We start from the raw sequence: 26,309 nt of genomic DNA, 5'->3' as shown, positions 1-26,309 counted from the left end.
CCCATCTCCGCCTTCTAGTCACCAACCATTGGTTATCTGACCTTCTAAGACATAATTCCGTCTCAGGGTCCGAGACAGGGACACAGTTCGGGTCCGCGATTCAGGTCAGGCAGTGCGCTGGATGCCTAAGTAGCTTGTTCCTTTGGCTGCCTCCGCCCTTCGGGCTCTGTCGCGGAAGGGCCGATGGGTCTGGAAGGTCCCGTGAGGCGGGACCTCCGAGAGGCTAGGGGCTGAGCCCGGGTAAGACCTGGTGGCTTCCCTTCTACTGGAGCAGAGCCTGGGTTCCTTCGCTCCTCTCCGCGCATGAGGTCATGCAGCTCCCCGCAAGTAAGGCCGCCGCTGCTGCGGCTGCAGTATGTGTCCTAGTGATGCGAGTCCATGTCTGCCTCCACGCCTTCCCGGGCTCTCGTCGCTCCTCCTTCCTACTTGCCCAGCCCATTTGGCGATGAGAGGGTGGGGGTGCAGACCTCTGGCCTGGAGCCTGCGCAAGCGAGCCGATCTCGGCTCTCCACTGATGAGCAGCATTACGTTGCACAACTGTCTGAGCTTATTAACCCCTGTTCAGTGTGTAGGGTGGTGGTGGGTCTGCTAGAAATATTCTCGAAGGTTTCTTCTACCTCTGACGTCTCGTTTCAGGACCCTGGCATCGTCAAGGACGGTTACCTGCTTTTTAAAGGAGGTAATTGTCAGTCTTGTTTTGAAAGAACGACTGGACTCCTGGCCGTAGCAACAAGACTGTTACTTTTACTTCTGTGCCTTTTACTTCAACCTGCCAGATACATGTACTCAATGTTTTCAACACCTGTGTATCTGTTGAAACACCAAAGCAAAAACCTCTAATCGTGAACGATTTGTATGTGTGTACGATTTGTTTTCTAGTACGTGGAAGTATTTACACATTATGTGTGCCTCCACGCTATTAAAAAGTCTCATAGACCTCCCAATTTATAAGTTTATAGACCTTAAAACTTTCCTCTGGCTAACTTAAAATTGGCGAGTTTACTAGTTTTGTATAAACATTGAAGAATTATGAAAGTCGGAAAATACAGTGTTGCCAAAAAATTTCCTAATATGTTCAAATAAGGAAAAGAGTTATAGGAAAATTTACAGTAAGATTTAAAAATCTTCGTCCAAAGTGAGTGATAAGTCTGAATTCATTGTATGGTGGAGTGTTTTTGTTGAAATTTTGGCAATGAAAAACTGCAACTGTAATTTGAAATAAGGGAAATTTTAAATTTTCGTATAAAAACTGCACAAATAGAATGTCTAGTTTTCCTTAATGACAAAATGTAGGTAGACAAATATGTGGTTTTTCCATTTTCTCTAGTTAGTGATTTCGTATCAAATAATTTACATTTAAAATACCATGAATAGATTATTTGACAGTTATAGCCATTAAAATTTATTTTAGCATTTGACTCTTGTTTCACCTATGTTTACTCAGTTTTCTTTCATTCAGTTTTCTTTCGCTTGTCTTGAGCCTTAATCTTCTTATGCTGTTGATTATATCCCATATGTTAATTACTGTCCTTCTGTTTTACAGTTTTTCTTAATTGAGAATTTTTTCCCCCAGGTGAATTATACTTTAATGTACTACAGGTTATATACTACGGATGGGAACTATTAAAGTTTATAATGTCAAAACCTTTTCTTAGACAAAAGCTATCTTCCACAAAGGTATGATACACTAAAATTGTCCTGTAATAATTGCCTTAAAAAAAAAAAGTAAAATTTTTGTACATGTTTTTAATGATTTATAACTGCTATCAAAGTAATGGTGCCAGCATCTGTTCTAATTAGTGATCTAAAAAGTCTAATAAGTTATGAAACAACTCTGCACTAAAAGTACAACCTTAATTTTGAAAAGTCATTTGCAATCCCAATCACAAAGAAAAGGCTAAAAACTCTTGAAAGAAAGAGCAGTAGAAGAAAGGAATATGTGAGTTGTATTTGGTGTTAAAGCTTAACAAAAGCCCTGCCTCTTAGAAATCATGTGGTTCAGTGTGCCAGTTCTCAGCAAGGTTAGGGGGTAGAGTAGAATGAAGGTAGAGTCGGACAGTATTCTCATATGCAAAGTAGCTATTTTCCTAATGGTTTATCTTATTTTTCTCTGATCTTAAGTAAATTATTTAACTTTGTCATTTCTCTCTTTTCAGTAAATGGTAGTCCACATTTATGTAAGAAGTAAAACTATAAAATGTATAAGTAATAACATGTAGATCAGAATTGCTATTCACATAATATTTTTATGTACTCTTAAAAATTGAGGAAAAGGGCCACAATTATAGTAATAGTGACAGTCTTTTAAAGAGAAGGAGATGAATTGGGTAGCTATGACCAAATTTTTTCCCAGAAGTTTTCATTTCTTTACCCACTGCTGATAATATTCTTAATCCTCTGTCCTTAAAAGAGGAGTGAATATAATTAAGTCATATTAACAAATTATTCATAACATCAGGAGTCTTAGACTATATCCTCACAAAGTCTTGAAGCTGTTAGGGATTATTTGGATGTATTGAAATGTAATATATAACCTGGTGAAGGCAGAAGTGTTACTTTACTCATTGTTGTACGTGGGTAAAATAATATTTTATTTCTTTGTTTTGCTTTTTTGGTAGGTAATTTAAATATTTATGTTTCAGTTCTACAAACAAGTTTAAAAGAATCAGCCTATTCTTTATCCTGGAAAGATTACACTGATAAAAAGAATTAAGTTTATATCTTATATTCCTGTATATGGTATTCATCATTACCATGGTCAAGTGGACAAGTATGCATTTGTACTTACTGTAAAGTAGAAAAATAACTAATACATATAAAATTAATTCTATTTAAAAAGCTAATTTGCAAGATGTTTGTTTTAAATGTTGCAAATATACAAATATTTTTTGTACACAGTTTAATTACATAGGGAACAGATGCAAAAAATGCAATAGTATTTACATGATTTCTTTTTTTCAGGTAACAGACTGGGTAGACCCATCATTTGATGATTTTTCAGAGAATACAAGCATTTCTACTATTACTGCCACATCATTGGGTGTGAAAAACTCAAGTCATAGAAGAAACAACGTGTCAGCCCCATTAGAAAGTAGCAGATTTCCAACTAGAAAAAGAGGAAAGCTATCTTCCTCAGAAGAGATTTATGGTCTAGAAAATTCAAAAGAATGTCTGTCTGAAAATGAACCGTGGGTGGATAAGTACAAACCAGAAACTCAGGTAATAAATAGCATACAAACAGGTCTATGTAATTTAGTTTCATAAAGGAGAGGGATGTACACTTTCAGATTATTACTCATAGAACTCTTTTTATCTAAATAAATTAGAAAAAAATCAGTGTCTTTTTTTTATGTCCCAAGGCTCAGATTTTCTCAGCAGTTATTCTGAAGTTGTACAATTGATTATTTGTATTTATCTTAGATTAAATTTAACATAGAATCGATCTAATCTGGGTGTGTGTGTGTGTGTTTTGTGTGTGTGTTTTTTCTTTTTTGCTAAATGTAATACCTATTTATTTCCTTCCCAAAATATATTTCAGGATTTTTAAAAATTGTATAATTCCAAACCTGCCCAGTTGTTTTCATACAATAGTGTCAGCTTAAGAACATTTATTTCATAACAATAGAAAAAATTAAGTGTAATCAACCTTTTTTATTGCCATATCATGTTACTTGTTTTTTAGTGTTTTCTTGTTAATTTGTTTGTTTTTTAGTGTTTTCATTAAAAATGCTTAGATTAATCTTTGATGTACCAAAAATCCTTCAGTTAAAATGTTTTATTTTAAACTTGATATTTTTAGCATGAACTTGCTGTGCATAAAAAGAAAATTGAAGAAGTTGAAACCTGGTTAAAAGCTGAAGTCTTAGAAAGGCAACCAAAACAGGTAATTCAATAAAAAACGTGTTTTAAATATTTAGCATCAAATATTTTTCTGACTTATAGCTAGTTTTAAGAAGTTAAACTTTTATGATGAGAAATAAGTTCAGAAAACTATTTCGTGGAAAACTCTCTGATCTTACTAGTATTTCTGGCCTCACTAAAAGATTCTGAGACTTTGAGTTTTCTCCTTTACTTATATGTCTTTTTCCTTCTTATGTACTGTCATCAACATAAAGCACAGTGAATCAGTTAGGGTACTAGTGTATTTAGCACATCAGATTATCTCACATTGAAGCAAGCTGGCAAATTACGTATCAGTTTTTGTACTAAATGTAGCCTAAAGCAGTCATTCATTTCACACTGATGTTTTTTGTTTCATTTCCTAATTCCACAATTACTCTTGGCCTGCGAGCTAGAATACTCTCTCTTTTTAAACTTTATTTTGAGTTTCTTCAAACATAAAGGAAAATAGAATTTATTAATACATAGTCATACCCATAGTATATCTATCGTTTTCCCCCTTAAGTATTTTAAAGTAAATTATAAACATGTGACATTTCAGTCAGACTTTTAGAAACTTCAGTGTGCCTATGTTTTGTTTTGTTTTTAAAATAAAGCATTTTCCTAATTAACTATATGTACCATTCTGTCTAACAAAATTAACGGTAATTTCCTAATGTTATCTAATGCTCAGTTCATAGTCACATTTCTCCAGTTTTCCCCAAAATGTCTTTTAGAACTGGTTGGTCACAACCAGAATCTTATCAAGGACCACACATTGCATTTGATTGTTATATCTCTTAGGTCTTTTTAAGTCTAGTACAGTCCCAACCTTCACCCTTTCTTTCTGTCCAAGACATTGACTATTGAAGAGACCAGGACAGTTGACTGGTAGAAGTCTCAGATTCTGGATTTGTCAGGTTGTTCCATCCTCATGATGACTAACTTGTTCTTCTATCCTGCATTTCCTGTAACTTGGAAGTTTGAATGAAGGGCTTGATTAGACTCAAATTGAACATTTCTGCAAGAATACTTTATAAGTCATGGTGTGTATTTTATATTGCATCATATTAGAAAATATGTCTGGTTCTGCTGTTTTTGATGCTAACTTTGATCAGTAGATTAAGGAGATAATAGTCAAAAATCTTCATTGTAAAGTAATTTTTCCTTGCAACTAGCACATGATCTGTGGGGAGACACTTTGGCAACATGTAAGTGTCCAGTTCCCCAGCAGTCTTTCACCTAAATACTTTAGCGTCTGTACTCTGTCCTTGTCTGAATTAGTTATTTTGTTAAGATTGTGACATGGTGATTTTTAAATTTTATTGTTATCTCTATAATTGTTAGCTGGCATTTTTCTATAAGAAAAAGTTTGCCATCACCAGTGGGGCTATTTAGTTACCTTTAAATACAGTTCCAGCAGGAAAGACAGGATAAATTTTAAATCATTCCCTTTAATTTTCAACTGTGAGATGAAGCAGTTTGTGTTTTAGTTGCCTCCAATGGTGACAGGTCCTTTTTTGAATGCTGGTTTTTTCTGTCTGGCTATAACCCTTTGGTTTATTGTTCAGATAATATGTACAAGATGGAATTTTCAATGTCAGCACTGGTATTCCTCTACTGGCTCATAAAAACCTCTCTTCCCTGAGTATAGATTCTTGGGCAGTTTTCCTGAGGCACCTCTATATCCAGGCTTTTTCTCGTTGATTTGTTTGGTCAGCTTAGCTAGTAGTTTATATTTTTCAGTGTCCACTCTGTTTTCTTACTTATCAGTACTTTTTTTAGTATCAACATTATCATGTCTTAAACCTACACATGTATTATTGTTATTATTCTACCAGTTGGATAAACTTAGGTATATGTATATACATATAGGTATTGGGGAAAATATTTTATCTACAATTTTAAAAGCCTCTTCTCTGTAAGAATTTAGACTTTAACCAAACATATACTCTCTGTTATATAAAAGTTTTAGTAACGTCTATATTTCTTTATGGGCAACCTAAAATTACTATTTTTAAAATTTATTGTAAGTACTTCAAATATTTGCTAAGTTTAATCTGTCTTTCAGGGCAACTTCTTTCCTTCAAAATATAGTAAAACTCATATTGCATACAATGTAGACAGTAGGGGAATTAATAGTAATCTTTATGTTTCAGTATTCTGATAGGAGACTCCCTCCCAGTTCTTTTACTGGAAGCCAAACTTTTGCTATGTATCTCCTACTCTGTGTCAGAAAATAGATACTTAATTCTATTACATGAGAAAAATACATGACTGCCTGTGCTTGATCTTCCTCTTTTTTAAAGAAAAGTATCTGCTTGGAAGTAGTCAGTTCTCATTATTTGCATTAGTTATGTTCTGTAAAGTTACTACAAACAAGGATTTAGCAAATACTGAGCCATTGTTCCTAAGAGACATACAGGGTTAGGTTCCTGGGAAACCTATGTTTCTCTAGTCACATTATATCAACCCATCAATATATAACCTTGTTTTATATGTGTGCCTGTTTAAAGACACCTTATTTAATGTATATTATTGAATCATTAACATTAAACTCATGGCAAATAGTACTATAATTCATACACTCACCCATTTTAAAAAGTGGAACTGGCTGTCTTCTGGGTCCAAGCTCATAGGTCCTTACTTATACTAGTTAATAAAGATGAACAAATGAGCAGGATTACAGCCCACCACTGGATGTAGGAAGTCTTCCCCCTGACATTTTTTGGCTTTTAACTTTTTTATCTGATTTACTGTATGAGGAAATATTACTGGGACCTACATTCTCTCGTCTGTCTTTAGAGTCCCATCTCTGGTAAACATGTTTCTTATTATGCATTTCTCAAAGAATCTGATAGCCAAACTGAGGTCTTCACATTAGAATATTATACTTGCAGAATACCAAAGTATATAATCCAAAGAGAGTTCTGTCTTAAGATTGAATTTTATGAGTTCCAGTAACCTCTAAAAATATTGTTTCAGACATTACCTTTTGAATCCAGCTATTATTGTAATTTGGCTACTAAGTAGTCTTTGGGAGGGACATAATGCAAGGATTGAAGAATTACCAGAAGCTTAAAGTTCAGGAAATAAGATTATCTTATTTTATCTATGATAATATCTTATTTTATTTAAGACTAGTTTATTCCAGTTAGCATTACTGTGAAATGTAGTCTTCTTATACCAGACATTCAGTAAATATTTGTAGAAATAACTAATATTTAGAAAGAAAATTTAAACATAATCTAGCAATCCAGTGATTTTGATTTTTAATTAATATTCATTTGGTTTTAGGGTGGATCTATTTTATTGATAACAGGGCCTCCTGGATGTGGAAAAACAACAACTATAAAAATACTGTCAAAGGAGCATGGTATTCAAGTACAAGAGTGGGTTAATCCAATTTTACCAGACTTCCAAAAAGATGATTTCAAGGAGACATTTAATCGTGGTAAGGTTTACTCTGCAGGTAATGGAAATACTAGGAAAAGTGTGCTTAAAGGACATTTGAAACAAACTCCCCAACCATGTCCTTAAGTATATGTTTTTGAGAGAAAGGAATGTATTTCCTCTCCTGTACTAACTGGATTGGCATCTGCCCACTCGCAACTGCTTCACAAAGTCAGAGCAGCAGTCAAATGAAACTGTATGAGTGCATTCCCCCCCCCCCCCATACTTTCCAAGTTTCAGAGAGAAATTTCAGGAGAAGAAAAGGAAGAGTGTCTCCAGTAGAGAATGGGATTCTTTGAGGATTATCTTAATGGTTTTGATATTTAACACATCAATCTGTTTGCATTGCTTATGTACTTTTTTCTTGGCTCTGGCTAGGAAATTAGACTGTGTAAATAAAATCTTTTTGTTTAATTGTAAATCAAGCTTTAAGATGTATTAAAGGAACCTGCCCCCAAACAGGAAGAGAGAGCTTAGATCAGACTTGTTTGAATCGAATCAAATCAAAGCATAAGGCAAAAACTGTCTTTGGAACTTGGAAAGCCTTAAGACAAACATCCCAAAATAATAATAATAATACCAATTTAAAGATCTAGTACATAATAACTTCACATATATGCTTAACTTTCATAGTTTTTCTTATTGCTACTGTAGGTAACTAAACTAGGGCTAGCCAACTCTCCTAGGTGACTTTGAAGTGAAAGGGATTCTGTAGAAGGACAATTTTATTATAATGTGGAATATTCCTTAAAATCCTTTCTCTGGGATAGTCTTTAATATGCTCTGTGCGTACTATATCCTTAGTATGCACACCCTTATGCTGCTAGTATCCTGGAATTTTTACTGCTTTCTAAACAGTAACATTAGTTTTGAAAATCTAGCAAGTCTTTGAAAATCTAAGTCTCCTATATAAAATATGTCTTTGGAGAACTCTTAATCCCAAGTTCACTAATCAGTCATTCTGCTTTGGTTGTTAAACCTTTATTACTGAAAATTATTTATAGTTACACATTCATTTGGAGAGTATTGTGTAGGTAAAGTCGCAAGTATTTTTTTGACCAATTGTATAAAATGACAGCTGTATTCTAAAGTCAGTTAATTCTATAATACATTCGTGGCTGTGGAAAAACTCCTGAATATCCAATTTTAAATTTGAACAGTTGTGCCTAATTAGAAAACAGTCTATAGTATTGTGAGCTTTTCTTGCATATGTAAATGTATTCATTAATGTATATGTTATATATATATGTGGAATATTGATGTGTATATAATTTGTTGAAAATAAAAGGGTTAAATGTTTCCTTTCAGAATCAAGCTTCCATGTACTTCCTTATCAATCTCAGATAGCAGTTTTTAAAGAGTTTCTACTAAGAGCAACAAAATATAACAAACTACAAATGCTTGGGGATGATCTGAGAACTGATAAGAAAATAATTCTGGTTGAAGTAAGTACAGCTTTTGAAATCCTGCTGTAATTATTGAGTAAACAGTTGCAAGATATAGCTTATGTGATAATCACATTAACTCTCTCTGTGGTGATAGTAGTGGCAAAATATAAAAGCTTTGTGATAGCAGAAACCTAAAAACCTATTCAGTAAGCTTGAATAGAGTAGGTTAGTGAACTTTAAAAATGTAATGGCTTAAGTGTAGAAAAGCAAAAGAAATATTTGGAAAATGACGTCTTAGTGGAAATACTATAACTAGTAGTGGCCCTAAGAATTTTGAGGTAAAAATTGGGTTTCCCGTTGATGCATGTTACTGTTTAGGATGTCAGGTATTTCATATTTCCCTTTATTTCTGTAAAAACTCTGGTTATAATACATTAAATAGATAACATTTTTTCCTGTTTTGGTAAATATAAATCTGAAAATAAATTTACATGGGAATAAAACTAAACGAGTATCTGTCATATGTTTTCAATAGGATTTACCTAACCAGTTTTATCGAGATTCTCATACTTTACATGAAGTTCTAAGGTGAGTTTCAATGAAGTTTTCTAAACTCTAAGTTAAACGGTAAGTGGCTTGAATTTCACCATTGCTATATTTTATTTTAGGAAGTATGTACATATTGGTCGATGTCCTCTGATATTTATAATCTCTGACAGTCTCAGTGGAGATAGTAATCAAAGGTTACTATTTCCCAAAGAAATTCAGGAAGAGTGTGCTATATCAAACATTAGGTAAGAATGAAATTTCTACTTATAATGTTCACATACACATGGTATTTTTAAATTAATCATTTAACCACTATCTTTATAAAACTTTGACAGTTTCAACCCTGTGGCACCAACAATTATGATGAAATTTCTTAATCGAATAGTGACAATGGAAGCCAATAAGGTAAGTCTCTTAACTAATTAATTTGAATCTTACATTGTAATTATAGAAAGCCAAACTTAAGTGGTATTATGTAGACTTAGAGTTGGAGATGTTTCAGTTTTTAGAATTAAAAAGTTTTAATTTTTTAAATGACTCATAAGGCATAGCATTTTAGAAAATGTGGGAAATATTGATTTAAAAAATCCTTAACCTTTTTCTACTATTAAACTTAGCTTTCTCTTGGTTTAGTATTCTAAATTGTGTCTGTTACCAAGAAACTGTTCCTGGCATCTAGGAACATTAGTCATCAACAGTCCAACTCCATTTTTGTCTGGTTATCACATTTTTTATTTAATAATTTTTTTTATTGTAGCAAAAAACATCAAAAAAATTACCATCTTAAACCATTTTTTCCAGCTTTATTGAGATATAGTCGCACAAGTTTAAGGTGTACAACATGTTGATTTTATACACTTATGTGTTGCAAAATGATTACCACCATAGTTACCTAACACCGCCATCACATCACGTAATTACCATTTGTTTTTGGAGTGAAAACATTTAAGATCTTCTCTCTTAGCAATTTTCAAATATATGTTAGTGTTATTAAGTATACCATCTTAACCATTTTTAAGTGTACAGTTCAGAAGTATTAAGTATATTAACATTGTTGTGAAATAGCTGTTGTCACTTTTAATGCATCATTTCTTCTGTCTTTGAAATCAAGGTGATGTTAAAATAAATTGATAGAACTTCTACTCCCCGCAGCATGGTTCTAGATCTTACATGAAACATAATTTTTTTTGCACTGCTGGGATCACAGGAATCAAGGGAATCTCCAAGGGAGTGGTGGTTTTAAGAATTAAACAAAATAATGTATGTGTAGAGCACTTAGCTGAATAAACAACAATTATTAATAGTGAAAAATTAGAGGAAAAAACAGTCCAACAATGAGGAAGCAGTTACTGTGGTGAGCTGTTATGTTATTAATTGATGTTTCCAGCCTATTTAGTGACATGGGAAGATACAATTTAATGTGAATTTTAAAATAACAAGATGCAACATTATATGATAATGCTAACAGCAGAAATGATACCTTCAGTCCTTTATATGTCAGGCACTATGCAGAGTATTGTGATATACCTGATCTAATTAAACCTCACCCCAACCGTACAAAATTGATACGTTATCCCTATTTTATAGGTAAGGAAACTGAGCTTTGGGGGGAAGTAACTTGTACAATATCCCACAATTATTAAGTATCAGATGGGTTTGAAGTTTTTTTCTGACTCTAACTTACTGTGCTAAAACAAAATAAATAATTCTCAATAACAATAAATTGTGCGTGTACCTGGGGTGCCAAAAAAATATATACAGATGGACATTTTGGTCAGCGTTGTTCAAGCAGTAGTTCCCCGTAATCAAAAGTGTCTGGACGCTGATGGTAACCACTTTGAGCACCTCTTATAATTGCAGAAGTCAAACGTGACTTGTATTCATCATCTTTTGTTATTGATATATATTGAGTATTACAATTTGAATGTTTTTTTTCCTTTCTTAAAATGTGTATACATTTTTTTGGCACCCTCTGTATATAAACTTATACTAGAAGAAAGTACATAAAAAATGCTGCGTGATTAGTTCTGGATGGTTGGATCATTTGTGATTTTTTTGTATTTTCAAAAACCTTTCCACATTCCTTACTATGACTATGATAATTACAGGTCATAGGGTTTTTGGTGTTGTTTTGTTTTGTTTTTTCTTTTACCAAAGAATAGTTTTAAAGATTTTATTTATTAAACAAAAATTAAATAATAAAAATAATATCTTACTACTTTATCACATTAATTCAAAACTTTTCAATTTTAAGATTAAGTCATTAAATTGCAAATGGCATTTACTTCTTAGCAAGTTGCATTATACTAGTTAAAAGAGCTACCATAACTTCTTTGTTATGGTGTTAACGTGCTATATCTTAAATAGTTGACCTGTGTGAACGTTAGAACTGCCATTGTTGATATGTTACATCACAGTAGCAACAACAAACATACTATCCAGGTCCTTCAAACTTTTATAAAATTAAATGTTATGATAATGATGGTATAAGAGGACCTAAAGAAGAATTTAATCTCTGACATTCTGTAAGTTAATTATATTAGGAAAGATTGGTAACATTTTTTTTTTTTAAATAGTTTTAGGAGCATTTCTTTTTTTTAAATTTTTATTCATTAGGAGTTTGTGAGCAAGGAGAGGGGATAGATAAATTTTTCTTGCCTTATACTTGAACTACCAAGGGTATGATATATGTATATATTTTTTAATTTGCACGTATATCTTTAAAAATATACGTGTATTTTTATATATCTTAAACACCTGTATGAAGCTTAAGCTTTAAATATGAGTTGATGCAATTGTGGCTTTTTAATACTCAACAGACTGATTTAATATGTTGAAAACTTCAATGTAGGGATTTTCATTTAAATTTCAAAGATTTGTCAAATTTTTTGTGTACTTAATTTTATTACATTATATTGTGTTTTGAGGTTTCCGTGTGTATACATGTATATGTTTGTATATGTATGTGTACATAGTGAGCGATAAAGAACTTCAAAATACAACCTAATCAAAGTAAAACAGTATTTTATACTCTTGAAATTTTACCTTAAACTATGTTAAATCATTGACGCTTGTACCTTCATAGGCAGACTGGTGTTTTAAAATGGAGGCTTTTTAGCATTCAAATTTGAAAGATTCTAATGTACTTCCATTAACTTTAGAAAATAGGGGAGTTTTTTGTTTCTTTTGTTTTAGGAAACATTTAAAAATTTTTAATTTTCTCATTTTAGAATGGAGGAAATACTACTGTCCCTGATAAAACGTCTCTAGAATTGCTCTGTCAAGGATGTTCTGGTGATATCAGAAGTGCAATAAATAGCCTCCAGTTTTCTTCTTCAAAAGGTAACTATGAAAGATACATTCTTATAGCATTGTATGGGTGACGATTTTCTATTAATTGTTCATGAAAAGAAATCAAGCTAAACATACTTTAACTTACATTTGATACAGACCTGTCTCCACTTACTAGTTTTTTATAGAGACAGGATCATAAAATTACGTATGTACACATGCATGCACACACCCCTATGAGTATGTCATTGTACATACCCGTATATCTGAGATAAAACCTGATTCAATTCAATTATATGTTTCAATACCTTACCTTTCAAAGTTCATTTGACTGACTGGTTGAAATTCCTCGTTCTGCCACTTAGCGGTGACTTAATCTTACAAGTGACTTAATCTTTCTGTGCCTCTATTTTCTCACCTTTTATATAAGAACCTGTTTTAAGAGTTATGTGATATGTGATGAATAAGTGAATTAATGCTTGTAGAGTATTTATTCCAGTACTTGACACACTAAGGGTTCAATAAATGGCAATCTGTTAATGAATTTAATAACATTGTGCTCAGGTAGATTTACTTTTGAACTTATTACATATCTTCTATATGATATGTTTAATAAATTAATTTCCCTTTATTAATATGTAAAAAGGGTACATAGCCATACTATATTAAAGATATCACCCCACTAATGGCAGTGAGTTACATTTTTACTCTAATAGTCATAGTTTACTGCATACAGTCTTCATCAAAAACCATTTAACAAGTGACCTATTTGATGCTTAACATTGAGAAATCAACTTTAAAAAATTAAAAGCCATCTTTGGAGCTCCTAAAATCCACCTGAAATACTAGTTTCTACCCATAATTATAAAATGTTCATTTAGTTTACATCTTTGTTTTCCAAAATAATTGTAGAGAAGTAGACAGCCTAACAACTGAAAACAGAATTCTGCTTATACGAAATAAGCAGATACGAAATAAGTTCAAAAGTAAATCTACCTGAGCACAATATTATTAAATTCATTAACAGCTGGCCATTTATTGAACCCTTAGTGTGAATTCTGCTTATTCCTGTAGAAACATAAAGGAAAATCGTCCTCAGGTTCACTATGGGAATTACGGGTTAGGAAGGCTCAAGTGGGCCAGTTTGGGATCCTAACTACCATTTATAACATTGTTGCTCTGAGCTCAGAAATTGTAAAGAGAAGAAAATAAAAATCTTTGAGTGGGTCAGGAACTATTTTAGCAATTAAATGTTTTTGTGGGTTTGTTTTCATTTAATTCTCAGACTAGACTAATGAAATCAGTACTAGCATTCATACCCAGATCCTGTGTTCTTTCCACTATTCCAGGCTGCTTTTCTTAAGTGATGCATTCTGAGTTTTAAATAGCAGATTTACCAATGAAATTTGAACATAGACATATTCATAAATTGGAGACTGCCCAAATCAGTAGAGAGGTAATATAGAAAAGTTAAGCATGGATTGCAGAACCAGACTGCCTGGCTTCAAATCACTTTCTCAAGGTTAACCTTGAGTAGGTTACTTAACCTGTTTATATCTCATTTCTTTAATCTGTGTAATAATAGTTCTCTCCTAATAGAATTATGAAGATTAAATTAGTTAATACATGTTATGCACCAAGAACAGTACCTTGCACATAACACCATGAGAAATCAAGGTAATATCAACTGTATTAGAAAGAGTGTCATTTGTGTATGTGAAAATTTGACGTCTGTGTCATGAGATACTTTTTTTTTTAACTTTTATTTATTTAAGTATGTTTTTGCAGGACCCATCAGCTCCAAGTCAAGTAATTGTTTCAATCTAATTGTGGAGGGCACAGCTCATACTGCCCCATGTGGGGATTGAACCAGCAACCCTGCTCTAACCAACTGAGCTAACCAGCTGCCCCCTCATGAGATACTTTAAAATGACAATTATTTTGTTTTAATAGTTCAGCAACTCAAAGAGGACTCTGAGTCAGTTCACATATTTTATAATTATTGTTTATTAGAAAAAGAATTTTTAATTAGAATACTTAGTGTAACTGTCTGAAATGTTTCCGTTCTAGCTTTCATATTTTAATTTTATTTTAAATATTGTCACTTGGGTGTATATTATTTAGGAGGAAACAATTCATGCCTAAGGAAAAAAGGAATGTCTTCAGTAAAATCAGATGCTGCGCTGTCAAAATCAAAACGAAAAAAAAAATCGGATAAGGTTTTTGAAAATCCAGAGGTCCAAGCTATTGGTGGCAAAGATGTTTCTCTCTTTCTCTTCAGAGCTTTGGGGAAAATACTATATTGCAAAAGTAAGGAAGCCTTATACATTTTTAAAAATCTCTTTAGATATTAGTCTTACAACTGGAATAATATACCACATTTTTTTAAATGTCATGTATTTGGTTCTGTTATAATCAAGAACGAGGGTTAGCTCAGATACTGTTTGGCAAGGGCTAAGACAAACCAGAAAAATGTATTTAAAGTCTTTTGGGAATATGTGTGGGATTAAATATAAAAACTAACTAGTGTAGCCCATGTTCATGTTTGTAAGTCTTTAAAATTATATTTGCTGACGGTAAGACATCGGTCCATCTAGACTTTTAGTGGCAAGTGTTGGTTGTCCAAAGACCTCGTAGCACTGAGCTCTGGCCACCAGAGCCCTGGACAAATTGCCAGGTGGCTTAAACTTTCTTTGGATTCTCTTATGTTTCTCTGTTCTTTTCACTAGCTGTTCCATTCCCCTCTTCTGTCTTTAATGCCTGCTTCCCCTCAGCTCCTCCACCCCAGTCCCCCCTCTCTAAGCTCCCAAACTGTCCTTTCAATGAAATCCAAAACTCCTGTTCTTTATATGGAAAATACCAGTTTTCAGTCTTAGAATCCTGAAGGAAGAAAGTTCAGATTTATTTTTTGTTGTTGATCTGATGTGATTTTTATAGAGAATAAAACAGTTTACATAAATATTTGAAGGAAAATGAAGATTAGAAGTTTTATATATTATAACAAAAAGTAAGCAATCGTCATGAACCACATGTTCATATGTCTTATGTTTTCAGTATCCTCAGTATTCTCTCAGATAGTTTTTCAGATCTCTTGTAAAAGAGCTGTATCAGTGAGTCACAAATATGAAGAGACATGCGCTGAAGCTTCAGGCTTATCATATCTATAACTATCTGAGACTATTTTCTGGTTGCCAAAAACTCAGTTACTTCAAATCACAGTTTTCATCATCCTATAAAACTCTGTGAATGCCATTTATACCTGCTTTCCATCTTATCTTCCTTGCCTCTTTGTATTCTGTTGTGTCTATATACCAGGGGTTCCAAAAAAATGTATACAAATGGACACTTTGGTCAATGCTGCTCAAGCAGTAGTTTGCTGTAATCAGAAGTGTCTGGACACTGATGGTAACCGCTTTGAGCACCTCTTGTAATTGCAGAAGTCAAATGTGACTTGTATTCATCTTTTGTTATCGGTTTATATTGAGTATTACAATTTTAATACAGTTTTCCTTTCTTAAAGTGTGTATATATATTTTTTGGCACCCTGTGTATTTCTGCTTCATTCCCTCCTCACTGCGGGTATCCTTGTTTTAGGCTAATGTCTCAGTTTAGTCTTTCCAGGTGGTCCAAAAGTTGGGATTTCTAAATGGAAACCTTCATGCCACCTGAAGGAAATGAAACAGGCATCACTTAGGTGGAAATGAAGACACTCCTCTGTCCGTGGCTCCTCTGACCTCGGAACCTCAGTGACTATTCCACTGATTCTTTTCCTTCTACCCTTTCTTTTCCTCCTCAACATTCTTTTGTAACCTCTTGTATTAGGGAATGGGATTTCCTGTGCCCTCATGCAGAGAGCAGCATCTGCCTATATAGTAAATAAAGCACAAAAGACCTATGTATTGAGATGACAAAAGAAGAAAGCAGTGCAGAGCTGGAAAGGTGAAATGCAGAGTGCTTTAAGAAATGGAATATTTTAATTTTAGAAAAGCCATAACCTAGGCATCAGAATTCTAAATTTTTCTTGCTAATAGTGAGGCAACTCACATAAACTTCCAGTTATTTTGTTTTTTCTTTTTCACAGCTCACTTAGTATTTTTGGCATTACGTGCCTAAAGTGTTGAGAACCTTAAAATGAGAGGTGCGACATAATTATAAAGCTGATGCTGTTTTTAATAATTCCAGAAATTTTTTTTATAGGAGCATCTTTAACAGAATTAGACTCACCTCAATTGCCCTCGCATTTATCTCAGCATGAACGGGATACATTACTTGTTCAACCAGAGGTAAAGTCTCATAACACTGAGTACTATTCACAAAACATATTGTTTATATTTGTGAGCATATACATTTGACTACTGCATTTTTACCAAAGATATGCATATTTTTCTTTTTATATTATAGGAAGTAGTAGAAATGTCACACATGCCAGGAGAATTATTTAATTTATATCTCCACCAAAACTACATAGATTTCTTCATGGAAGTAGAAGATCTTGTGAGAGCCAGTGAATTTCTGAGTTTTGCAGATATCCTCAGTGGTGACTGGAATGTAAGACTATTTGATTTAAATGTTTTTGTTTATGAATATTTCCTCAAAATTGAGAAAGAAATTTACTTTTATTCTCATTATTTTACATGATTTTATGTAACTTCTTAATAACTGATCAAATTAATTCATCCAACCCATTGTTTGTAATGAAGCTTCAGCAGTTAATCTGATTTTTCTGGTGATAATATAACTGATTTTTTTCTGAAGTTGTTTTCTGATTATAAAATTAATGTATACTCAAATTTTAACAACCATTGAAAAGTGGATAAAAGGGTAAGAACTGTTTCTTTCTATACTTTCTGCTAGTCTTTTAATTTTTTATTTTTTACCAATTTGAAATTATTCACTATAAAATCTATTTTTAAAAACATTTTAACACTGCTCTGACTAATATAGTAGCCACTAGATACATATGGCTATTTAAATTAAATTAAAAATTCAGTACCTTGGTAACACTAGCCACATTTCCAGTTACATGTGACTAATAGGTACTGTATTGAACAGCCCAGATACAAAACATTTCTATCACAGAAAGTTCCATTGGTAAATACTGTTTTTATATGTTAATCTTCTCTGTGTTATAAATATTGAAGTAGCATTAATAATTAAAATTGGGAAAAACAATAAAAAACATTAATGATACAGTGTCTGTCATACGTAGAGTTTCATTATTCAACAGTTGTATTTGCTTAATTTTTTTATATTGCTTTTTTATTTTGAACTTTTCCAACCTACAACAAATTGAAAGAATCGTACAGTGAACTAAATTGCTTAGTTCAGCAGTTTTTACATTTTTCCACATTTGCTTAATCTCTGTATTTACACATTTGTTTTGGCTGAATAATTGCAAAATAATTGCAAACACCATGACAATATTTATGCATGCATAAGGACATCATTACAAGTATTATCGCATTATCACACCTAAGAAAATTAACATTAATTTGGTAACATATTGTCCTTATTTCGATTTCTCCTGTTCTCTCAGAAATGTATTTAAAGTTGTTTCTCCCACCTCCATCCGAGATCTAGTCAGTTTACACATAGCATTCAATTGTTATTTCTCGGTTGGAGTTCCTTTAAATAATCTGTAGCATATTATCTTTAGGGCTGCAGTGATGTTGAAAAACTGAATATACAGTAATTAAATATAGTTAGTCTTTTTTTGGTGTCAGTAGTACTAGTAATACTACTTTATAAATCTATTTTCTTTATCTCCTTTTTTAGACACGCTCTTTACTCAGGGAATATAGTACATCTGTAGCTACGAGAGGTGTGATGCATTCCAACAGAGCACGAGGATTTGCTCATAGCCAAGGGGGAGGATCAAGTTTTCGACCATTGCACAAACCCCAATGGTTTCTAATAAACAAAAAGGTAAAATAAGGAATTGTATCCTTTTCAATAGGTGAACTTTTTGGTAAGTGAATTATGTCAGTAAAACTTTTGTTTATATATATATGGGTTTTTTTGTTGTTGTTTTTTAAGGAGGGCACAGCTCACAGTGGCCCATGCGGGGATCAAACCAGCAACCCTGGTGCTATCTAACCAACTGAGCTAACCAGCCACCCTTGTTAAGAACGAATGAAACATTTTTCTTTAAGTTTAAAAAGAAAAATGTTTCATTCTTAACAAGAAATACTTGCTGAGACCCACAATTTTCTTAAAATTATGATAAAACATAAAAGGACAGTCTTCTTACATGCTTAGTCATTTTTTTAAAAATAAAAAACACTCAAAATTTGAAAACACAATACCTATTTATTGACAATTAGAATCAAACTATAGTTATAATTATATTTTAGTTTTAATTGAATATAAATGCTGCAAATGTGTTGGAAGCAGAACTGACTGGGTGGTGAACACACAATGGAACATAGAGGTAATGTGTTAGAGAAATGTACGCTTGAAACCTATGTAATTTTACTAACAAATGTCACCCCAATAAATTTAATAAAAAAAAGAAAAGAAATCATGGCTTTGTCTCTGACCATCTGGACAAGTTATTTTACCTAAGAACTAATAAGTGTGTTCACTTAGTTTCCAGAACCATAAATGGAGAGGATTAAAACGGAGAGGCCAGAAATGGGTGGCCCACAAATTGAATATAACACACACACATTTTTTTTTTTAAATGAATCGCCAGTCTTTAAAAATTAGTATGATAATTAAAACTCAGATACGGATTTCTGGCTTCAGAATTTCTGGAATTTCCTGCAAAAAGGTGGAAAGTACGTAACACTGGCCCATATTTTTACATGACAATCTGCCCCTTGAAAGGGGGAATGGCAGGTACCACTGTCTCCAGCTGTTCCACTGTACTGATTTGTGTTAGCTGCCTGGCTCCTGTAACATTTGAATTTGACCTGTTGGACTAGCTCATCTCTAAGATGTCCTGCCGTTGTAAAATCATATGACTAAATATGAGCCTCTAATTCATAACCTACGAAATTTTTTCCAATGTATTTCTTGGAGAATTTTATGACTTTCAAGTAATTTATGTTCATTATTCACTTGCTTTGCTTTTTGTAACACTTCTTAATTTTGCATTATAGTTACATATGAGTTATATCTAAGACTGAAAGCTCCTTAAAGGCAAGATTATGCTTCTCGCCTTATCAGCCTAACATTGGACCTGTGTTAACTGGTTAACTGAAGAAAATAAGTTCTTTCATTGAGAAACAATATTGTCACATAATTTGTGATGTGTGTATGCTCATAAGCAGAATTGTTTTATTTTTAAGGTCTTCTGCCTTGAGTCTTTTTAAAAAATATTCTTCTTGTTATGTCAAATATGATGTGTAGGTAAAATGCTTTATTAGAATGCTAGGATAGTTATAAAGAACTAATTACATAAACTCTTAAAAATATATTTGTAGTATATAAGTCCACATACTTTTGTGATATAATAAACTTGGTCTAGGAATCATATCCCTATTTTTTATTTTTCATTTCATCTTTTTTTTTCTTCTATACAGTATCGGGAAAATTGTCTGGCAGCAAAAGCACTTTTTTCTGACTTCTGCTTACCAGCTTTATGCCTCCAAACTCAACTGTTGCCATACCTTGCTTTGCTAACCATTCCAATGAGAAATCAAGGTAATAACATGGGTTGTTATTTTCCCCAAGAAGTAGTGTTTTATAACATTATCTTTTTGTAAGTCAACTCATTGCTGTATACTAGTGAGACTAAGCTTTTCTCCGTTTATTTTTTGATCCAGAATACATGTTTTTTGATTTAAGAAAAAAAAGAAGTCAGATAATACAGAAGTATATAAAGAGTTGAAAGTGTACTATAACCATAGGTGGTTCCTGTTGACAGATTGGTATAAATTCTTTCAGACTTTTTTCTGTGCATATACAAATATTAGATATAAGCTTTAATTTGCTCATGTCACATACCATAGATAGCATTTCATATTTTATAAATTAGTGCTAAAGCAGCCCTGGAGGCTGAGAAGTCCAAAATCAAGTTACCAGCAAATCCACTGTCTGGAGAGGGCCTGCTTCCTAGTTTGCAGTTGGCTATCTTCTCATTTTCGTACATGGTGGAGAGCAGAGCAAGAGAGCTCTCTCTGGGGTCCCTTGCATAAGGGCACTAATCTCATTTATGAGGGCTCCACCCTCATGACCGAATTGCCTCTTAAGGCTCCACCTCCTAAAACCATCACATGGGGGGTTAGGATTTCAAAATATGAATTTGAGTTGACACAGACATTCAGTCCATAAATTAACAAAGCTAAGGTATATTCAGATCGAACTCAGTTTTTAAAAATTTATAATTGATTTAACCTTTGTAATAGACATTTTGTTTGATTTCACTACTATAATTGTCCATTAATGGTATATTTACATTGTATTTCCAAATTTTGAAGTTATAAATAATGCTAAAAAATTAGTATACCTCTGCAAAGCACACATGCAGAACTTATGTCTACTGAGGTTTGCCTTTTTATGAACTTCACCGATTTTGCCATCATTTATTTCTCTTTTTTATTGTGTATTTTAAATGCCACATTTCATTAAGAGTCCTAGGTCACGTGTCCATGGTGCTGATCTTCAAGGTACAACAGAGAATTTGTGTAATATTTGAAATATTAATAATCTACCACATAGTTCATCAGACTTCTCAGAAATTTTAAAGATAGGGTTTGCCTTATGACTGATTCGAAGAGAGGATTATAGAGTAAATGTCTGCCTTAATACAATAAGAGTCCATCTTGTGGCTTTTAAGAATAATGATACCTAAAGATTTAAAATATTCTACATTCATAGGAAGAAGTGGGATGACTTTTGAGCATTGGACAAAATTAATCTGTGAGTTAGAATACAGAGATTTCCCTATATATGCCTATTATTTTGAAAATTATACTAGTTTTTTAACTTTCTTTTGAAGTAATTTCAAAGAGAAAAGTTGTGAGAATGGGAGGAAAAAATTCTTATATATCCTTCACCAGGATTCCTAAGTGTTCAATTTTTACCATGTTTATCTTTTTACTCTCTTTTTATTTATATGTACATGAACGCACACTTTTTTTCTGAACCGTATTGGAGTATATTGCAGACATAATACCATTATTCTTAAACAGTTCAGCATATACTTCCTGAAAACAAGGACATTCTCCTACATAACCACACCATACACATCGTTAGGAAAGTAACTGTGATACACTACTAGCATCTAATTTATACACACTCTATTTAGAGTTTTCCAGTTGTCCTATAATGTCCTTTGTAAAATAACAACAAAAACTTGTTGTCTTTCTTGTCCAGAACCCAGTATAAAAATCACATGATGTATTTAGTTACCATGTCTCTTCAGTTTCCTTTGATCTGGAACAGTACGTTAGTCTTTCTTTGTCAATGAAATTTTTGAAGCATATGGGACAGTTACTAGGTAGAGACTGTTTCTCAGTATATGAGGTAGGATCAAACAATATGGTGAATGTTTAAATAAAAAAACTTTATTACAGTAAAAGACATTGCCATTAATCCTCCTCAAATTACTCCCGCTCACTTTGAACACATTTATCCCATCACGCTTGTCACTTTCTGAAGCAGTTCTGGAAGTCCTTTTTTTGTGGGTAATTTCAGTTGTGCTGTCGTGGTTGCCTTGATGTCCTGAATCATTCAAAACATTTACCTTTCATGGTCATTTTGACTTTGGGGAAGAGCTGGAAGTCACGCAGTGCCAGATCAGTGAATAAGGTGGACGAGGACATACTGTAATGTTTTTATTTGACAGAAATTGCCATACCAGAAGTGATGTGTGACACAGAATGTTGTCATGATGGAGGATGATTTACAGCACACTTTAAAACACACCTCTCAACAGTAGCTCACACACGACTGACTGCACCAAACCAGTTGAAACTTGTCACACACTGTTACTAAGGTTTGATGCACCGCCTCCTGTATTGAAGATCCCTGCCTCTCCATTGGATGGCACTTGGCAGCAGCATTCACCATAATTTTTTATCACAATGTAAAGGCTCCATGTTACACATCACTGCTGGTACTGCAGTGTCTATAAAATAAAAACATTACGGTGTGTCCTCATCCACCTTATTCTCCGGATCTGGCAACTCCTGGCTCTTCCCCAAAGTCAAAATGACTATGGAAAGTAAACGTTTTGAATTGATTTGGGATATCAAGGCAGCCACGGCAGCGCAACTAAAGGCACTTATGAAAGAGGACTTCCAGAACTGCTTCAGAAAGTGGTAAGAATGATGGGATAAATGTGTTTGAAGCAAGGGCGAGAATTTTGAGGGGGATTAATGGCAATGTGTCTTACACTGTAATAGTTTTTTGTTTTATTTAAACATTCACTGTATTATTTGATCACACCTCATGGGTTTGTCTGATGATCCCTTATAAGTGGATTCAGGATACGTTTCTTTTTTTAAAGATTTTATTGGGGAAGGGGAACAGGACTTTATTGTTATTGGGGAACAGTGTGTACTTCCAGGACTTTTTTCCAAGTCAAGTTGTTGTCCTTTCAGTCTTAGTTGTGGAGGGTGCCATTCAGCTTCAAGTTGTTATCCTTTCAGTCTTAGTTGTGGAGGGTGCCATTCAGCTTCAAGTTGTTATCCTTTCAGTCTTAATTGTGGAGGGCGCAGCTCAGCTCCAGGTCCAGTTGCCGTTGCTAGTTGCAGGGGGCGCAGCCCAGCATCCCTTGTGGGACTCGAGTAATTGAACTGGCAACTTTGTGGTTGAGAGCCCACTGGCCCATGTGGAAATCTAACCGGCAGCCTTCGGAGTTAGGAGCATGGAGCTCCAACTGCCTGAGCCACCGGGCCGGCCCCAGGATACGTATTTTTGGCAGGAGAAGTGATGCTCTCTTCTCATTACATCATATCAAGAGAATATGATGTCTGTTTATACTGTTACTGGTGAAGTTAACTTTTATTATTTGGTAAGATGTGATAATGTAAAGTTATCACAGGTTTTCTAATGTAAAGTTATTAAGTATTTTGTAGGGAGATACTTTAAGACTATGTAAATATCCTATTTCTCATTAAAATTTCACCCACTATTTATAGCACCTATGGATGATTATTTTCTAAATCTATGATGGTTGGCAGATACTGATTTTCTAATGGTATATATTCCTTTTACATTTGTGTAGGTCAATTGTACTGTGAGGTATTACTTCGCCCACATTTGTTTGTCTCTTTGTTTGTTTGTTTGTTTATATTAGTATGGACTCCCAATTCTTATTTTTTCAGTTGTAGTTCCTCTTTCTCATTATTTATTTTGGTCCCAAATTGTCCCGATTTGGCAAGAGGCTTTAAGGTAACTCTGTGCCTTTTGATGTGTTTCCATTACTCTTTGAGTACTTTCCTTCTGATACAAAATGTTCTGATATCTGTTTCAGCTCAGATTTCTTTTATCCAAGATATTGGAAGACTTCCTCTGAAGCGACACTTTGGAAGGTAAGCTGATGATTTTAATTTTCATAGACCTATTATGGAAATGTCCACAGAATATGTTACCTATTTTTTCAGTATACAATCAATAAATGTTATCTGTAAAACCCAAGAAATACACATTGGACCCAGTCATTAAAGACCATATGATTGCATTGTAGACCCACCATTTTATTACATATATAAGTATATTTTCACCAGCTTGCAATGGAAAGCAGACTAAATAGAATCATGGAATCACAAAGGCAGAGGAATCTTTAAAATCCTCTAGTTCAACAAATCTTGCATGTGTGGAAACCACTTTTCACCTTTCCTGTCAAGAGGTGTTCTTAGCCTATGTTTGAAGCCTGCAATGACCAGGAACTACATCAAAAGTACCATTTTTTTATTTCCTCATCATAGAAAATTCAGACAAGTGAAAAAATATACTATCTGTACTGTTCATTTTATTGCAAAATGATTTCTGGACTAATATCAGTGATTAATATAATACCTGTATTTCGTTTCTACTTAGCTTATTTGTAAGGTCAAATTATGCATTCAGGCATTGTAAAAGGGTTAAAAAGCCCTTTTTAACCCTTTTTAATCAGTATGATTGGTTCAAATACTTGATCTGACTTGGGAGGCAGGATTTGTCAGTGCTGCTACTTATTACAATTACTAGTACTGTTATCTTTCATTTATGATGAGCACATTTAATATCTTTGATTCATATTGATAATATTAATATTTAGCTTAATAGTCAATATTTTAATAGCTGCATAGTTTCCTATAATTTAACTTATACATTATTTTTGTACATTTAGCTTACACCCAGCTTTTATTATCACAGCCTTCCCTATAGCTAAATCATCATGCACAACAAGTACTATTTACGTAGGATGACTTCCTAGAAATAAAATTTCTAAAACGAATATACATGTTTTTGAAGCCTTTGCTCTATATTCCCACATTGCTTCCAAGAGTATGTTGACAATTTTATGCCGCCTTACAGTGTATTGTGTATCAGCATGTTCTTTTCTCCTAACTCTTGCCATCACTGGGTTTTATTACTTTAAAGCTCTTTAAAAGATTTAAAAGTTGCTTAAAAGATGACAATAGTAGCCCATTATTTTCACTTCCATTTTTAAAATTACAAATTAGGTTGAACAATTTGTTTAGTTACCATTGCTATTTGTTTTCCTGTAAGTTGTTCATGTTTTATGCCCATTTTTCTTTTGTATTTAATTTTTTCTTTTTAATAATGTAAGAACTCTTTACTAAAGACATTAATCAACAGGTTTGTATTGTAACTTATAATGATTTATTCACAATTTGTCATTTACCTTATACTTTCGTTGATATTGTTAAATAAACTAAAGGGTCTGGCTAAATAGCAGAATGAAGGTAAACGAAAGCTATAGGAGATGGCTTGATAGTCGTCATACTTGTGTATAATTTAAGGGAGTCCCCTCGTTTGGCTATTAATGGCTGCATTATGAATCTGCAGATTAAAAATGGAAGCCCTCATTGACAAGGAGCATGGAATGATAGACCCGGAAAGTGGAGATGAAGCCCAGCTTAATGGAGGGCGGCCTGCTGAGGACGCTCTGGATGAACCCACTCAAACCGCTGAACACGAAACTTGGTCTCTTCCTTTGAGTCAGAATAGTGGGAGTGAACTGCCTGCCAGCCAGCCTCAGCCCTTTTCAGTGCAGGATGACATAGAAGAAGAAGACTTGGTGATAGAAGATTATGAGAGCGATGGGACATAGAAACCAGCCCACCAAATCACGTTACAACTTGGCAGATTCACATTAGGTTTATTCAGTGGTACTTTAACAGGCATACTACGCTTTTCAAGTAAATTAAGTTTGCTGTCTTCACTCTTGTATTTCAGCACAAGAAACTGACTCTTCTGTCATCGAAGTGATTAGATCAAGCCTTCAGATAGCTCAATTTTTTTCTCTAGTATTTATTTAGTCTTGTGAGTGGTGTTGGGAGAAGAGGTCAGTGTGTATGAAGTGTGTTTGAACATTATGCCAAATATCATAAAATATGAAGGAATAATTCAGAATACAAAAACTTTATAGGGTTGTAAATGTGAATTACAAAACACTTCAGTATGCAGTTATGAATGTAAATAAACTTTGTGCCTTAATCACAGTTTCTCTGGGGTCTCTGGCTTCTCAGATACCATTTTTATATGTTGTACAGTGGAATATTCTAGATACTTATGGAAACTATTTTACATAATTTATACCAAAATTAAAATGTTGAATTTCTTTTTGTT

General features: G+C 33.4%; 1 protein-coding gene across 6 annotated transcripts; it reads left to right on the top strand.

The window, feature by feature from the left end:
- Positions 1–152: 152 nt before the first annotated feature.
- On the top strand, positions 153–26,301 carry RAD17 (RAD17 checkpoint clamp loader component). Of its 6 annotated transcripts, none has more exons than XM_019728050.2 (18): positions 153–240; positions 637–679; positions 1,574–1,677; positions 2,962–3,219; positions 3,800–3,883; positions 7,177–7,333; positions 8,641–8,777; positions 9,256–9,308; positions 9,389–9,514; positions 9,605–9,674; positions 12,500–12,611; positions 14,685–14,870; positions 16,758–16,843; positions 16,962–17,108; positions 18,336–18,485; positions 20,087–20,207; positions 23,986–24,043; positions 25,527–26,301. In XM_019728050.2, the coding sequence occupies exons 3-18, from the start codon at positions 1,636–1,638 to the stop codon at positions 25,789–25,791; spliced, it is 2,052 nt and encodes a 683-aa protein (XP_019583609.2). In that variant the 5' UTR covers positions 153–240; positions 637–679; positions 1,574–1,635; the 3' UTR covers positions 25,792–26,301. The 6 variants fall into 6 exon arrangements, with proteins under 6 accessions (XP_019583609.2, XP_019583608.2, XP_074184964.1 ...); XM_019728049.2 differs by having other exon boundaries at positions 190–327; XM_074328863.1 differs by lacking the exon at positions 637–679 and having other exon boundaries at positions 190–327.
- The last annotated feature ends 8 nt before the right edge of the window (positions 26,302–26,309 follow it).

The sequence above is a fragment of the Rhinolophus sinicus genome, linkage group LG03, assembly GCF_036562045.2.
Source record: "Rhinolophus sinicus isolate RSC01 linkage group LG03, ASM3656204v1, whole genome shotgun sequence".
NCBI lineage: Eukaryota > Metazoa > Chordata > Mammalia > Chiroptera > Rhinolophidae > Rhinolophus > Rhinolophus sinicus.
The sequence above is the reverse complement of the archived record's forward strand: the minus strand, read 5'-3'. Positions and strand labels throughout refer to the sequence as shown.

Coding starts and splice junctions, on each gene's coding strand:
- RAD17 (XM_019728047.2), top strand. CDS start 379: ATGTCTGCCTCCACGCCTTCCCGGGCTCTCGTCGCTCCTCCTTCCTAC. Junction 7,334..8,640: donor CAAGGAGACATTTAATCGTG/GTAAGGTTTACT, acceptor GTTTCCTTTCAG/AATCAAGCTTCCATGTACTT. Junction 17,109..18,335: donor TCCTCAGTGGTGACTGGAAT/GTAAGACTATTT, acceptor CTCCTTTTTTAG/ACACGCTCTTTACTCAGGGA.